The sequence below is a fragment of the Triturus cristatus genome, chromosome 6 (assembly GCF_964204655.1).
Source record: "Triturus cristatus chromosome 6, aTriCri1.1, whole genome shotgun sequence".
NCBI classification, from domain to species: Eukaryota; Metazoa; Chordata; class Amphibia; order Caudata; family Salamandridae; genus Triturus; species Triturus cristatus.
This window is the reverse complement of record NC_140589.1, coordinates 898,453,808-898,471,486: the sequence shown is the minus strand read 5'-3', so window position 1 is coordinate 898,471,486 and position 17,679 is coordinate 898,453,808. Positions and strand designations below refer to the sequence as shown.

Sequence of the window (17,679 nt, the reverse complement as noted above, 5' to 3'; positions counted from 1 at the left end):
CAATGTAAACATATGGGAGGAGCAGCCTCATAGAGGTGAGAAACCAAATAGGTGTTTTGTCACTACCAGGACTTCCCACACAACAAAGGCACATGTCCTACCTTTTACTTACACAGCACTCTGCCCACAGGGCTACCTAGGGACTACCTTAGGGGTGGCCTATGTAATAAAAGGGAAGTTTCAGACCTGGCAAGCACTTTAAATGCCAAGTCATTGTGGCAGTAAACTGAAAACACAGGCCTGCAGTGGCAGAGGCCTGAGACAGGTTTGAAAGGCTAATTATGTTGGTGGCACAAGCAGCGCTGCAGTCCCACTAGTAGCATTTAATTCACAGGCCCGGGGTATATAGGATACCACTGTACAAGGGACCTACAGGTAAATTAACTATGCCAAACAGGTGTAGACCAATCTTACCAAGTTTACAGGAGAGAGCACATGCACTTTAGCACTGACCAGCAGTGGTAAAGTGCCCAGAGTCCTATCACAAAATAAAACAGGTCAGAAAAAATACAGGAGGAAGGCAAAAAGTGTTGGCATAACCCTGCAAAAAGGGCCAGGTCCAACACTCAGACATGCTCACACATTCACACTTACACACACTCTCTCTCTCTCACATAAACACATTCTTACCCAAAAACACCCACACTCAATACATTTAAAAGCATGTTTTACTTTCCTCAGCTGCCATGGGAGGTCATATTCCAGCTACTTGTTCTCCATTTAAAAACACATCACAAATAGTGAATAAAATAACATCATACACTATTAGCGTACTAAAAATTTGACAGAAAACAAAGAGTGGTGCCACAACGATGTCAATAAGGACGAGCTGCACTGTGTTCCTGGCACTGATTTTCGCAGGGGTCGCAAAGGTAGTGCCAGCGATCATAAGAGGAAGCCAGGATCACTGCTGTGACCCACGATAACGCATAACTAACGTCCATGAACTTAATATCATTTTATGGGATGATTCAGTCGGTCTTTAATTTCAGACGAGCACTGTGAATAGATGCACACTCTTACCTACAACTGAAAGATGATCATAATCCTCAGAAGGAAAAAACGAGCAGGGGGTAAACGGAGACTAGGAATGACCCTGTTAGTAAGGTACATATATGACACTTTGTACTGCTGGATCAATTGCCTTGCCTAATTCCAGACCAATACTCAGAGTTGCCCAGCATTAGCAGCAAAAGCACCACACCCATTAAATGCTGATACAACGTGGTGTAGTGTTTACAAACTGTAGAATTAAGGCACCATTGGTTGCCCACATCAAGTCCACCAGATTTAACCAGAATAAATCGTTCTGGCAAAATCACACAGGGTTCTTTATTACTGCAACAAATGTAACTTTGATTTTTACAATACTCTAAAGAACGTGAACAAAGAAAAGGTGTATAAATAGCAGATATTAAATCCTGCATTAAAAACTCGTAGGGGCTGATGTATCGTTCCCATTCGCAAAAAAAAAAAAACAAATGTAACTTTGAGTTGGGAGCAAAATTCTGGGTGAGCCTGAATCAGGATTTGGAGTTCAGTCGGAAGAGCCTCAAAAACCACCCCTCTCTGCTTAATAGTCCACGAGGGTCAAGTACCAGGGGATGAGGACAGAAGATAAGTTCCTGAACTGGAACATGGGAATGTCTTTGCACCCATTAAATTAAGCGAACACTTCTGCGATGAGATCTTCCTCTCCCTGTAAAGCTTTTTCACTTTACTTGTCCCTTCGGCCTTTCTTTTTAGCGCTCATTGATTGTATAAAAAACATAACCACATTTGAAATCACTATCGTATTTTCTTTTATGGTGCATGGTAAATTTAGCCTTTTTACAGTACGCAGACCTGCACAAACTGATAACTATGAAATGGGATCGACAAGTGTAATTTCATGAAAATGCCTAAATATGACGTATATTTTTCGAAGTCATTTCTGCACATCATACGCATCTGATATCTGTTTTCTTTTTGTTTCCTAGTGACAGAACTGGTTGGCTCAGAGCAGCGAAGAATCGTTGGCATTGTAGTGCAGATGTTTTTCACTCTCGGAGTCATGCTGATACCTGGGGTTGCCTACTTCATTCCAACCTGGCAGGGGATCCAGCTGGCTATCTCACTGCCAAACTTCCTGTTTCTTCTATATTACTGGTAATGTGTTATATTTACACATGTTAATGCATTTAAAGTAAAATGTTATTATTCCTCTCAATTACAGCCATAGATTTGGGTTTCAATTGTGACGCTTTCCACAGTTTGGCTTATTTTTAGGTATCACACCCTTATTTGGATTTACAGTATCTATATGAAGCTATAATAAAAATATTACTAAGCAACCTTAAATGAAGCCCATTGCATGTTACATTTGGCTTACTTGTGTTTAGTATTCAAACATGTATATGTTCATATGGCTTGCTTATTTGCCAAAAGGTAATTGATTATCCATAGTGGTATCCTTAAGAACACAAATTCGAAAAAAAACACTATCCCAAATTGTATTCCTTTGACTGCCTTTCCCCTTTAATGTAACTCAATCATCCCTTTCCTGTCCTACCGTTGTAAAGGCTCCATAGGGCACATAGACTTCAATATGTGAGTGCTCTTTTTCTAAAATGGACTCTACCACCGGGTATCAGTTTGTTTGGTCGACCGAGGGGCGCACTGATGCCAGCATGGTGGCGATAGGGTATCTGGGTGGGTCGGGGATTGTGTAGGGAGGTCTAAAAAATATATTAAACAAACTAGCAAGCATTTATTAGCAGGTTAATAAATGCTTGCCTGTTTATTAAACATTATTTTCAGAATATTAGTGTTCAGCAACTAAACAGATGCTCGTGCTGCTGTGCACAAGAGGGGGGCACATGTGAAGGTCAAGAAGGCCGTTTTGTGGCCCCTGGACGTACTTTGAGTAGAACTGCTATAGCCCAACCCAATATGGCTGTTCCCTCACAGTCTTGTGGCTGTAAGTCAAGATAGGTAATTTTCTCCTACTGAGATTGCTTTGGTGAATACCCAGCCGCGGCCCGTACGGGTAAGCGCGGCGGGGCCCGGGTGGGGGGAATTTAAACAGAAGACGATTAGGAAAAATTAAATAAATAATTAATTTTCCCTCGTTTTTGTCTGTCGAAATCCCCCCGCCCTCACTGCCCTTACCTGCACGGGCCACGGCTATGAATTGAAATCTTTTTCTAGACGTTATCTCTTGTGATATTCAGCCAAAAAATTACTTTAGCTATATCCTGTTACTAATAGTACTATAAATTATACTTTCTTGAGAGAAATAATTTATTCTGGTACCAAAATGTTTTTAAAAAATTCTACGTTCACACCATATATCCCAGTAGCATACTGAAACACCTATCCTCTGAATAAGTAAAAACTTTGATTGCAATATATTTTAGGGCCTATGGGCCACATGCTTCATGCATTTTACTGGTCGCAAACGGCCTGATTCGCATAATAGGGCCGTTTGCTACAGGTAAAATTAATTTTGGTATGTTTGAATTCCAATTTGTGATTCGGTAACATGTTACCCAATTGCAATTAGAATTGTGAATACATACCAATTCGGTATTAGGAATGGGTGACTGTTTAAGGTGTCACTTCCTAATACCGAATTGCAGCGGTATGTAAGAATATTTTGCGACCCAAATGCGATCGCAAAACATTCGCATTTTACTACCTACTTCAAGTAGGTAGCATTCCATTTGGAAACAGGAAGGTGTCTTCAAGGGACCACTTCCCCTTTGGGAATAGTAGTGGAAACGTTTTTTCAGAGCAGGCAGTGGTCCCACGGCCCACTGCCTGTTCTTAAGCTATTAAACAATTTAAAAAATAAAACTTTACATTTCTCTTTAAGGAAAATAGGCTGAATTTAAAAAAAATATATTTTTTATTCAAAAGAATTCACAGGCATGGTGGTCTGCTGACCCCACCAGGCCACCAGCATCATGATTTTAGTGATTCCTAATGGGTCGCAAATTGCGACCTACCCCATTAATAATCAGAGGTAGGTCGATTTGCGAACCACTAGGAATCGCTAAATGAAACTCATGGAGTTTAATGCATTAGAAATAGCGATTACCTAATTGTGAATTTGCAGAAAATTGCAATTAGGTAATCGCTATTTCCAATGATGATACATGTGGCCCCTCTGTTTCCTGTAAGTGCATTATTTGTTCACCAGTAGAATTGGTCAGATTTATAAACCATTTGCTAGAACCACTCAATGCTGCTGAATGAAATGAAAATGTGATATGAATAATTTACAGAGACAGAAGGCGTGCAGATAAAGGAGGTGATGATATTGTTTCGATATATAAATAAGGATGGTTTTTTTTAGAAAAATCTGAAATTCTTTCTCCTTATATAGTCCTTCCATAACTCCATGAAAATAACTGACCTAAAAGGTTTCACATTTACACAATTTTAAATCCCATTTTCCTCCTCTCCCCTCATGTTTAGGGTCATAAGCAACAGCCACAAAATGTATCTTATATGTCTGGTCTGTGATACTGTTGTTCTATATGTATCGATATTGGGTATTTCCCTTCCACTTTGCATGAGGCCCTTAGGTGTCCCTGCTGCGTTATTTCGCCGGCATAATGGTGGAGCCAACATGTACACATGTAATAGTGTATGCACAGTTCTATGTATTGCATGTGAAGGTTTTAAAGTTTGTATGCTTGGTCTCTCCTACTATCAGTTTCATCTTCAAATCTTTAATTCAGCAGTAAAACACAACCTTAAAAGTACATTCCAAATATAAAAAACACAATTAAAACAAGTCCAGCATTCAAACAATCAGCACATGGATAAAAAAGTAGTAAAAAGTTTCGGATAAAAACATGCAATAAGAACCAACAGCACACAGCCTCGAGCTGTTAACAAATCATTTCTTTTCTCTTGGCGAAGGCACACTTTAAAAATCAACAGACACTGCTGCATATGGTGGGGGAGTTCGGTGATTGCAGGTACAACAAAGCCTCAGCACACCGCCTAATACCACAAGCTCTAGTTAATGGGACTAAAAACCTTTTGGAATAGGCACTATAGTATTTACAGAAGGAAGTGAAGTGAAGCAGGGGATGGCTAGGCCTCTATCACAGGCAAAACTATGGAACTCTCTCTCAGTTCAGCTCAGATCAAATACAAATCTGCTAAGTTTCAGGAAGCAACTAAAAACGAATCTTTTTAAATAACTCTGTGGCATATCTGCAAGGTCCGGCGATAATTATCGCTCAGCGCGCTTAGCGCGAGGATAATTATCTCTGGCTACCGCTGAATTTTATCTCTGAGATAGCGTGCTATCAGCAACGCTTATCTCAAAAGCGATAAAATTCCAGGCGCAAGCTGCCAAATGTGCGATTATCGCTGGAAATCCAGCGAGAATAGCACAACGTTTGGCGATAGCTTGCTGATAGGGCAGGGCAGACTCAGCCATGATATCCACCTTCCATTGGATATCATGGCTAAGTCAAACTAAAAGCAGGCGTAAGGAAAGTAGCGATAACCGCGGTTAGCGCTACTTTTCTTATCGCTATGCTTGTTAGCGTGCCCATTGATAATTGGAGAAATGTCGGTAAGCGACATTTCTCCAGTTACTTTGGGCAGGAACGCCCACTTTGCATCTCATTAGAGATGCAAAGCTGGGTGTTGTTGTAACGGGCGCTAAGTCAGCAAAACACGCGATAGCGTGTCTTTGCTGATAAGGCGATGAAATTAGCGCCGCTTTTCGCCTGAAAACGGAGGCAGAAGCGGCGATAATTTCATAGCACCGCCTTGATGATATGCCCCTCTGTGCTTCATTTCAACTAATCCTGTCAGCGCTGGGAAGCATGTGTTTGGTGCTCTTATAAAATTGTTTAACATAACATAAGGCAGTCCAGGATCACTTTCCTGTTCAAGCCTGCATGTGGGTTCGCCCCGATGGCGAACCACAGCGCCAGTGGGGCCGGTTTAATGAGGTCTTCAACAAACCCAACACCAAGCTCTTGGTGGACATTATGGGCAGTGCGGGCCAGGGTTACTACCCAGGAGGTAACGTAGGACCTTATATTCTTCAGTCTGAAGGTAAGAGATGTTACTATAGCACCAAAAGCCAGCCCCATAGGTAAGGATGGGAAGGCATTTGCTCCTAAATACCTCCAACAAGTGGGCCCAGGGTCTTTCTATTGATACGGGAGACTAACTTGTAAATAAAATCGGCAGCGCTAGCAAACCTTTGGATTGCTTTGTATTTACAGGGACCCCAGTTTCCCTTGGCGTCGTGGAACACCCCCAGATAGGAAAACTCCTGGGTAGAGGCAACCAGATGGCCTTCGAGGTATACACTTCTTGATCTCATAAATTTGGTCCCACAATACATAGTAAATGTTTTTGAGCGGTTAGTAGTTAGGCCCAAAGACCCCATGAAACCTATGAATTTCTGAAAAAGGGTGTTTAGGCTCCTATGAGTTCTCCCCATTAAGACCACGGCATCTGCGTAAGTAACGAGGGAACTTTTTTCATGCCCACCTTCAGGACATCCGTGGCACAAGCGGATAAAATCTCCTCAAGTCCGTTGATATACAAGAAAAAGAGGATTGGGGCCAAGAGACACCCTTGGAAGACACCCTTCCCCAGTGAAAAGCTGGAGATGCGCTCGCCTGAAGCCCTGTATCTAAAGGACGCTGATACGTCGAGGTGTAAAGCTCTCAAAAATTGGACAAGCCCTGTGTCCACCCCAGATCACTCAACAAGGCCCGGGGTTTAGACCTAACCACACTCTTGAAGGCGTTAGACAAGTCCATGCAGGCCAGGCAGATGGAGCCCTGCTTAGCAATAGTATACATGTTAATTAGCAGTTGTAGATTAAGATATTGCTTCACTGTGCCCAGCCCTTCTCAGAACCCGTACTGCAATCCTAACAGTGTTCCGACTCCGTGACCCATTACAGCAGGCGCTCCAATTGAACCCTCCCAGCGAACTATCAGTCTTTTACATTACATATAATCACAATACATACAAGAACCACATTTGTAAATATCTTTGCCTAGTTTTAATCTTGATTATTTTTGTGAAGGTATGGTGTTGTTCAGACTGAGCCAATTCCGTAGTACCTCTCCCTTTCTAAAATCAAACAGTGGCTTCCCATTTATATGATCCTTTAGGTGTTCATTTGTTCTGAGAATATGCCAATCTTTTAATAGGATAGAGAACAGTTGATTGCTGAGTAACGGGTTACCATTCTCACCGTATTCTTCAGTTGAAATTTGCTGCTATGGTTTTGACCTGCACCCATTGTTCTCTGCTATTCAATTTATTTGCTTTTGCAGATCATTGACCTGTGGCCCAATCTCTGTTATTCATTTGTCTACATTCCTTGCACATGTCTTTGACTTTGCTAGTACATTAGTTATCTTCGCTGAAAATGTGTCTGGCTCGCAGGAATTAACGATAGAGGATGTTACTCTTCTAATGTTTTGGTGTACTGGTCTCGCATTTAATGAAATCTTCCTAGATATCGCTTACCTGTTTAGTTTGCTATATATTTTTCCATCTTTGAGGTACCCTTCAAAATCTATAAATGTAATATACGTTCTTCTGTGTTCCAAAGATAGCCCTACATTGCAGTTGTTCACACTGGATAATTGGTGAAAGATTCAGGTCTCTTTCTCTCTGTACCGGTCCAGATCCTAAAATAGTGTCACTATAACTGTACCATAATATCACAATTTTCAAAAGGCAACATGCCATCATCTCCTATTTGCTCTCTCTCCCCTACTTGGCCATGAAAAGGTTTGCATAACAGGGATGGAAACAGGAGTCTAAGCTAGCTCCCTTATCTGTCTGATGTATGAATCCTATATTGTCTTGATATAAGAAATATTTATTGTTCAATACAAAAGTTTCCATTGCTAGAATCATGATATTCTATAGTAGGAAGTTGATTGATTTGGTTTTTAAAAAAAGACTGCATTGCTGCTAGATCATCATTATGGGTTATGCATACATATAACACCTTCACATCTATGCTTGCCAAAGAAATAATCTGGCTCCCATGGTATGTGAAATGTGAAATTTCCTGATAAGAAATTAATTAGTATCTTTAAAGTAAGTAAGATGGCAAGGCATCTACCAAAGGGATCAAAAAAGTGCCTGTATCATGGCACATTCCCTGTGTTAGAGCTCCAATTCCTTCTGTGATCCGCCTACCTGGCGGAGCTCTCCTTTCTATGAACTTGGATAAAAAATATGTTAGTGGAGGAACTGGGTTCTTGACTTTCATATAGCTGTATTCTTCATCACTGAGAATATTGAGATGAGTAGGCAATGGGTCTACTTGGCTCCTGCCTTTCATATAAACTATTTGGGGAATTCAGAGTTTTACTGCAGTCAGGTGAAGCACAAGGATTGTCCTGGTTTGGCCAGAACAGTTGCTGAGGTTCCCAGATCCTCTCAGTCTTATTGACAACCGATTAATTGATCTGGCCATCTAAGGGATCTGTATTCTCTGTAGCAGAAGGAGAATGGCTGGTGTTATTTTCGACCCCAAATGTTGAACATAAAATTCTTTTAGTTGCTACAGAATTGGTTTTCTTTCACCTGATCCCAAGCAAATACATACAGGAGACAACCCACAACAGTGGATAAGACAGTCAACTCCATAACATACAGTTGATGTTCTCATACCACATAATGAAGGAAGTATGCAGGTCTATTCTTGTACAAAATAACAAAAGAACACAATCCTGATGAGCCACTTTCTCCGTACAATTAAGCATTGATACAGTTAGGAAAAGAGTACACACATGAACTTTTTCATTAGGAAACCTGGACTCCATGGGTGCTCTAGACTTCAGCATTGTGTCTCGTGTATGATACAACAAGGTTAGTAAGAACGCAGGGCTACAACCACAGACTGGATCTGATGCACTGTCGAGACAGCCTGGTGGCTGAGTTTTACAATTCCATGCACTTCACACAGGCTACCAAATAAAGTGGGCCTACTTTCAATGACATATAAGCACCTTTACCATTGCCAGTCCAGCATAGGCTTAGGGTGGAAATCTAATTACAGCTGTTAAGGAAACAGATAACCTAGCACAAATCTATACTACAGCTCACAGGTAAACAGATTTAGAAGCTGATCATTGGCTCTTCCTGCTACCATTGAGGCTGTGGACTATGACAAGGTACTGGAAATACTTAAGACACAGTTGGGCTCCAGGTTACCTCAATAATGTAAGGTGTGTACTCTAATAGGCATGAATGAAAAAGACATTCTCCTTCAATGCATACATGGATAAGCTAGCTAGGAGACCCAAACTAATCAGCTCAAAGTAAAAAATTTAATTTGAGCTCAGATATTTCAGGGCTGTGGCTCATATGTGCCTCATGTTGAGAGACTCAAGGATGACACTGCAAATTATGCTAACTCTAGAATGGTCACCTTTGGAAGCACATGCTACACACATACAGTCATCACCTTTGGAAGTCACCCTCAAAATTGGACTAGATGAGTCACTGAATCAAGATGTGTTTAACTGGACGACTGAACCTTAAAACCAGAGGTCCATTTCAATAATTGCGGAGGACCTGTCCCATGCTAATAAGGCAGGTCTTCAAAAATAAGATCTGCTTTGCATGCAGTAAAGTAAATCACTTCACCAAAGTTTGTGGCTCTGAGAACACATCCCAGAGAAATAAAACAAAAATTACACACCGGTGCAGCATAGAATACACACACTTTAATAGGCAATACATCATTGCCCATGGATAAATTTGATGACGATGAAGATAAACACAGTCTTTGCATCTTGTTAATAGGCAAAAAAAATCAGAATTGGACATTTCAACCTTAATCTGTAAAAGAAATTCAATTACAGCCAAGGATGGCTCTCATTGACACTGGATCATCTGTAAATGTTGGGTCAATAAACAACTTAATAACTAATGTATGTTCCATCGTTGACACTCACACGTGAAAATCTAAGCTTTAAACAGCTAATCACCCATCCTAATCGATATTTCTTTTGTTACAATTGTAACTCGTTAGTCATACTTTTAAAGCATGTACCTTTCTCACCAAGCTAGGAACAGAGCTTACCATGAGATGCCATGCCTTCAATGCTAAAATGAATGAGCTGGAAGATATGCAAGATTAATTGGAAGAAGTCTTCCAAGGAATACTGTGGCTGAAAAATAAACTACAAATTAGGCAGCAACACAGAAGCTTAGTGAGACACATTAAATAAGGGAATACATTTTAGAGGTCCCAAAGGTTACAGTGACTAAGCGAGAAGGAGGTAGAATAAGAAAGGGAGCACGAATTCCAGGAGAAGGCCTGGCATTTGAATGCCATTAAATGGTAGGAAAGTTGTCATGCAGTGCCAAAAGGAAGGAAATGTGGGCAACCTTGCCGCAAATGCAAAAACTGAACTGACTCCATCTTATCTGCAGAATCTTCAGATGGCTCCCACCAATACCAAAAAGATCGCCACACAGGCCTTCGTCACCAGCTGCCTCGACTACTGCAACTCCCTCTACGCCGTATCTCCACCCAGCTCCTCAGAAGATTCCAAACCATATAGAACGCTGCAATCAGACTCATCCTGGACCTCCTCAAATAAAAACACATCACTCCCCACCTGAGAGACCTCAACTGGCTCCCCAGCCAGGAAAGAAGCCAGTTCAAGCTCCTCATGCATGCCTACAACACTCTCCACAACCTAGGATCTACCTACCTCAATCATCGACTGAACTTTCACCAACCCACTAGACTACTGCGCCCCTTTTCACTCACAGACTTCAGAAAGAGACTCAAGACCTGTCTCTTCGACAGAGACACAGCGCCCATATACACCTAGGGGTGACAGAGCTTCACTTTACAAATGTTGTTTGGTTGATTGATTTGTGTCACATGAGCGCATTGCTACAGCACTAATAGACGCTTGAGATTCAATGGCTAATAATTAAAGGTATTTTGCAGAGCTCAGCCCCTGATGGCACTTCCCGTGCCGACTGGGGAGAGAGATATGATGTTCTTATTCTGGCATTCTTTCAATGTTATAGTTGGAGTGGGAAGAGCACACCATTTAAAAAATGTGCAAAGAAGAAGTTGTTAGACACATAATGAGGGCACGTCTGTTTGCCACATCTTAGAACGCAACCACTGAGTACATTTTCATTGCTGGATGAGAGTATAACTACCTCTGCTTAGATGTTTTTGGCAGACATTTTGCTGGAACTCCAGGAGCGCCTGTGTCATTCAGCTGAATAAAGCTTCACTCTCAAAGGTATTTAAGGTTCTAGTGTTCACACAGGAAGTAAAAGAAACACACACCAGGGTTTTCTGAAAGTCATGTAACTTTTGTAGCTTCCTCCCAAGCCTGGGTACTCGTAAATGACTGTGCCAGACATGGAGCTTAGTATTGCACGTCTTTATTTCTAAACGTATAACTGCGAAATCAGTGATCTAAACATGAACTCTATTACCTACACCCAAACACTTACGTCATAGTTCTACGGAGTCCATCAGGAACCAAAAGGGTCCTGTCATTTCTAACTCCCAAGACACTACATCTCCCCCTTTGTTAAATAAAAATATTTTTTTACAGTCATATACACATATATATTACAAATACTCGATAAGTCGTCGTGGAGCTCTGACCAAACATCCAGATCTTGTCCCCTGAAGCTGGGAAGAGATAAGAGAAGTGTCTATGACTGGCACTGGTGATGTAGGGACATCTGCAGTCAAGGGGCTCTCTACAGTTTCAATCAAACCAGTCTCATCTCTAACGTCAGGTACTGGCGAATGATGAGGCGGATGCCTGAAGGGTGAAGAATCTTGCGTAATGGACTTTCCAGGATGGTGAGCAGTCAGCCTGTGTCCTTTACTAGTCACAACTTTGAAAGGTTCAGCATCAAAGGGAACATCAGATTTGCATTTTCTTTGTTGTTGCACCAATACATGATCACCTTTAGTGTAAGTAATGTTTTTGGCACATCGACGCTTGTCAGCATATACTTTCATTTTTTGCTTATGGCATAAGTCTGTTTAACGAAGTTCACTATCTGTTGTAGATCTTCTGTTGGTCTATTGTGGTAACTTGGTAGTCATGGCTCTCCCGAACATCAGGGTGGTAGGACTTTCACCTGTCATTGAATGAGGAATCAACTGGTAAGCTCGAAGAGCAGCATGGAGAGAAGACTTCTAATCAAGCTTCTCCAATGTAGCATGCTGGCCAGCCTTTTAAAGTGTGCTCATAAAGCGTTCAAACACTCCATTTGCTTATGGCCAAAGAGGTGTGCTTTACTGATGCTTCCATTGAGATGATTAAGAAAGTCTCTGAATTCTCGACTGTTGAATAGTGGGCCATTGCCAGACTTTAAAATTGAAGGAACACCCCGTTTAGCAAACATACCATCTAACCTCTCGATGACTCTTTCTTGAGTGGTAGATGAGAGATATTCTACCAATGGAAAACAAGAGTATTCATCAATACCCACCGTTAGGTGTTGTCCATTGTCAAGAGGACCAGATAAATCAACAGTAATTCTCTCCCATATATGATTTGGCAAATCAGACATATTCAAGGCATAATGAGTGGCTTTGGGAGATAAGCAATTGCAAAAATGACAGGCCTTCAACTCTCAATAAACTCTCTCATCAAGTCAGTCAGTCAGTCAGTCAAAAATCTTTATTCAGCTAAATTATAGCCATAAAAGAACAAATAAAAACATTTGAATTACACGAATGAACATGATAAGATTCAATCGACATAATCAATACACTAAAAATTATTTTCTAACAATATTACGGAGCCGAACTGCAGAGGAGATATACCTGTAAATCATTAGGCAAGTAAATTAATCGTTTAAAAGGAGTAAATGGCATAATGCTGGTTGACACTTTCTTATATTTAAAAATCTTAACAATGGTTTTAAAAAGATACGTCTCGGGTCTAGATAAAGTTTGCAAAAAACATGAAATGTAAAGTGCTCTGTGCAGAAATTGAGTCACATGGACACAATTCTAATTTAGCATCACAATATGCATCACGTGGATACGACACCAGGAGATGAGCAATACCCATCCTGAATCTAATCAAATAGAACATTTTGGCTTGGTTAAAGTAAAAAGAGAGGTAGGGTTCAATTCTTAGACAAGTAACTAACAATGAATACTCTATAACCCTTTTTTAAGCATCTCTTGACTATCTCTTACTTGTTTCAGGTAAATGAGAAAATCTCTTTTCAACTTATTTTTTGGGATTGCGGAAGTGTTTCCAGGTGTATTAAGGCAGTCCTGCAATTCTAACTTCTCTAGTTGTTCTTGGATATAAGAAAGCCAGGGATTTTTTTTTGCGCAATCCAGTTTCAAGCAATCTAAAAATATATTGCGGTTCAAAACTGGTTCCTCTTTTATCCAAATGTTGTGCCAAAGCATCAGAGGTGCAGATTGCATGTAAAAAGACAATGGTGTTACACCTAGTTCGTTATGACACATGATGGCAGGAGTGCTTTTAGGTAGTGTCAGTACACGTCTTAGCATCATATTTTCTGCTCTCTGAAGGCCCAAGGTGTTAGTACAACCCCAGACTCCAGCGCCATACAAAGTGACGGCGCATGTTCGTGCTTTGTAAATGTCTATAATGGCTTTAATAAGGCGAGAGCCTAGTTTTTTTGTAAATCTAAAAATGGCCTCCACATTTTTGTTGAAGCTTCCAATCCTTGCATCAACTAATTTGGACCTCAAATTTTTTTCATTAAAAAGTATACCTAGATAATAGAAGGTTGGTACCTGAGACAGTATTTCATTTTTTATATAAAAAGTTTTTGTTTTTGATGGGGGTTTGCCTGTTAGCAAAACATGAGATTTTGCAGCATTTGTTTTTAGGCCAAGGTCACTCATATATTCCAGTTAAAAACCTTTGTAGTCCCACCCCAGTTCTCGACATTAAGACACAATCATCATCGTATAACAAGGCTGGTAGAGACCTGTTGCCTACTGTGGGTGCGTCTACATTTCCAATTCTGATATGACTTTCTAAGTCATTTATGTATAAGCAGAATAGAAAAGGAGCGAGTACGCATCCCTGACGGACCCCACAGTCCATCTTTATTGGTGAAGTAAGCTCACCAGCTGCTCCATAGTGTACTCTCCCTGTGACTCCCTGATGCATTGCTGCTAAATAATGGACAATAGGTGGATCAATGCCCATAAGCAGCATTTTCTTCCAGAGTCTCTTCCTCTGCACCCAGTCATAGGCAGAAGTCAGGTCCATAAACCCAAGATATAAGGACCCTGACTTTGCCATGGTGTATTTGCCGATGACCAGGTGCAGATTAAGGCACTGTTCAACAGTGCCCAGGCCTTTTCTGAATCCATATTGGACATTAGAGAGTTTCCCGTTTTCTGCTATCCAGATCTCCAATCTCTCCAGTATTACTCGTCCCATAATTTTGCAGGAGCAATCAATTAGAGAGATTGGACGATAGCATTTAGGGTCTGACCTGTCTCACTTTTTGTATATAGGGACTATTATAACAGATCTCCATTAATCTTGAGGACCCTGGGCCGCATAGCATCTTAGCATATTTGTTAACAATGGTAGCCACAGGGTGATGTTTGATAAAAATAAGTCCGCGGGTATACCGTCCGGCTCAGGAGCCTTATTCTTTACAGTCTGACAAAGCGCCCTATTTACTTCATCTAGAGTCGGGGGTTCCAAGGGAGATACCACGTGTTGGAAATCAATGCCACAGTGTAGTTCAGTGCTGTTACCGTAGAGACCTGCAAAGTGCTTCCCCCATTTTTCAGGCATGATTGTTACATCAATATTGCTTCTTTTTGCGTCACTAAAATATTCTTCATTAACTGTTTGCCATAAGAGTCTGGAATCTTTACTACGTAATGCCAGATGTAATTGACCCCATGCGTCTTTCCTGATCTCCATCTTACGATTCTCCAGCGCGCACTTATAATCTAAGCGCATCTGTCTTACTGCCACCTTGTCGCGTAGTTTAGTTTTTAAAGTCTTAATTAATTTATTATGCAGCTGAGAACATTCACTGTTAAACCACCTTTTATTTTTCTGTATTCTATCACGCTGACTCTTAGTTAAGAGTACATTGATTGTCTCTGTTATTGCCTTATATGATATGATCATGACAGGAATATTTAAATTAGCTTCCAGACAATCCAAAACTTGCTCAAGGTTGCGCATTATAATCTCCTCCAGAACAAGGTCTGGATTGACAGTGGACCACTTCCTGATTAACCCCTTGTTTTTAGTATAAGACAAAGGTGGTACTCTTTCTGGCGTGATTAACTCGTCAGATGGGTAGAAAAGGTGGTAATGTACCTGCATTTTCTTTGAGTTCCACTTGATGATACCCTTTGTTCAGATTAAGGTGAGAGATGCGTTTGGCACCCTTTAGCTCTGTGATCATGTCAGCAATGTGCGGATGTCATTTTCTTTCAATTGCCTTGTCACCTTGATGCATATCAACACAGATGTGTACACCTCCTTCACTGTCCTTTTTGGGCACTACCACTACGAATGACACCCTCGGAGTTGGACCAGTAAATCGCTCAAAGATATAATGCTTTAGTAAAGTCTCAAGCTCTTACTCAACAGCTTCTTGTAGATTAAATGCAATTTGTCCATGTCTTTGAGCAACAGGACAAATGTCCTCATTGAGATGCAGTTGCACTTTCATGTTCTTAAGTTTTCCCAATGCATGAAACAACGATGGGAACTGACTTACTAATTTCGTAATGAGCATTCATGTTGTAGTTCAGAGACATCAGTCCCATATCAGCAGCAATATGGAAACTTAGTAAACAGGCACTTGACGCAGTACCTTGAAGTGCATAAATGGGTCCTTGTACTTTTGCCCTTTTGTGTCTCATGGTTGCTACGAATGAACCTTGACTCTTTAATGGCGTTGATGCAGTCCAAGTATACACTTTAGTCTTCTGTGGTGTGAGACGGGGCAATGGAGACAGTTCATTGCATTTCTCCTCAGGCATGATATTTATCAATGCCCAACTGTCGATAATAAAAGGTATGGAGCAACTGTTTAATTTTAGTGCAGTTTTCGGACAATATTTGATGAGTGTATCAAGTCTCTCAAAAAATGTGTTGATTATTTCACCAGCTTTCTGAGATTCCTGACTGAAAATATATCTTTCGTAATCAACATTCGGCATCGGATTGAACTTGATATTTAATGTGTCTTTGGTTTGATGGTATGTGACTTTGTCAATTCGCTGTCATTTCTTGATTACGTCTTTTACTCCTTCACCAGCAAGATTTTTGAGCTATTGACAATATATCTGTTTCTTACAGTGCATCAATTACATCGAACGTTTCTATCCAGGCAGTCATTCTGTCACCAATATTCCGCATTTTAGCAGTATCAAATGGAGGTGGTGGTTTCACGACGGCGGGGGCAGTATCACCAGTTGTCGAACTTACTGACATTATGAGCCTATTCTGCTCACCTAACTTGCACCATTTATGCCATCGGCAAGTTCTTGCGACGTGCTTGCTTTAGAGTTGGTATTGCCAATCTGAATGGGAAGAGCTTTTTTTCGTGTGACCATATGAGCTTTTCAACTCTTGAAAAACTTTTGAGTTGTACGGACCGCACCTGGTACCTTCGGTGGTGTCCACTTCAGGGATAAACAGCTCTGTATTTACATCCCCGGGTATCTTACTTGGGTGCCAGTACCCACAGCTGTGGTATGATGACTCTTTACTCAGCTCCTGGATAAGTACCACAATCATTTCTCAACCTGGTTTTCACTGCCTTTAGCTCTTTTCTGTATTTGGCTATTTTCACTGCTGGTGCTTTCTCGTCCGTATCTGTCACTGCTTTCAGTGTTTCGCTGTACCTGGTTTCCGCCTTTAGCATTATCGATCCATACAATTTATAGCTCAGTGTTGCATAGTGGCGCAGTGCCTCTCTCACAGCCTTAGTAACAAATTTCTGGACAATGATGAATAAACTTCTCAGTAAGACTTCCATTATCATCAAATGCTTCACTATGACTAGAGTGGTGCTTTGACTCCACATAGGCCAAACATCGATCTTCACTTTGACTTCAGCACAAGCGGCATGCACAAGAAGTTTACTGGACCAAAGCAAACATTCTAGGAGAGCACTGTCGATCTTTGGGTTATGTATCCCCTATCTTGTCACCAGTAGTAAGGTCCTTACTAGCCCAGGTACTTGAAAATGACTACACCACACACAGAGCTTAGTATTAAACGTCTTTATTCCTCAGCGTGCAACTGCAAACTCAACTTTCTAAACATGTACTTTTATTCCATGCACCTGAACATTTACGTTATAGTTCTGCGGAGTCCATCAGGACCCAAAAGGGTCCCATCATCGCTAACTGACAAGACACTACAACTTTGAGCAGTCAAGTGAAACAGTATGAATTGAGCTCCATGTTCAAAAGGGGTGGTACGCTGAGAAGCCCTGCCCCCACCATTGTCTCGATCCTTTAGCCTTCCTTGCCTCAGCAGACGTCTCTTACTCTCAGCCCCCAATGGCACTGTTTCCTCAGCACGGTTGCCCCAAGAGTCCGAGCAGAGAGCAGAATCCAATGCGGCTGCTGAATGTGTAGGAAGAAAGACACCAAGCTTACATTGCAGAGGACCAACAACAATCCCCACT

At 41.1% G+C, this 17,679-nt stretch overlaps 1 protein-coding gene across 2 annotated transcripts in view; it reads left to right on the top strand.

Annotated features, from left to right (window-relative positions):
• The window catches only part of SLC22A3 (solute carrier family 22 member 3), a 681,970-nt gene that overhangs the window by 432,204 nt on the left and 232,087 nt on the right, over positions 1-17,679 (top strand). For both annotated transcript variants that reach the window (XR_014963047.1, XM_085611548.1), the window contains exon 4: positions 1,980-2,148. Coding sequence is in view for 1 of the 2 variants with exons in the window: in XM_085611548.1 (XP_085467674.1) it covers positions 1,980-2,148 (169 nt within the window). In the remaining variant the exon portion in view is untranslated. The remainder of the gene's footprint in view (positions 1-1,979; positions 2,149-17,679) is intronic.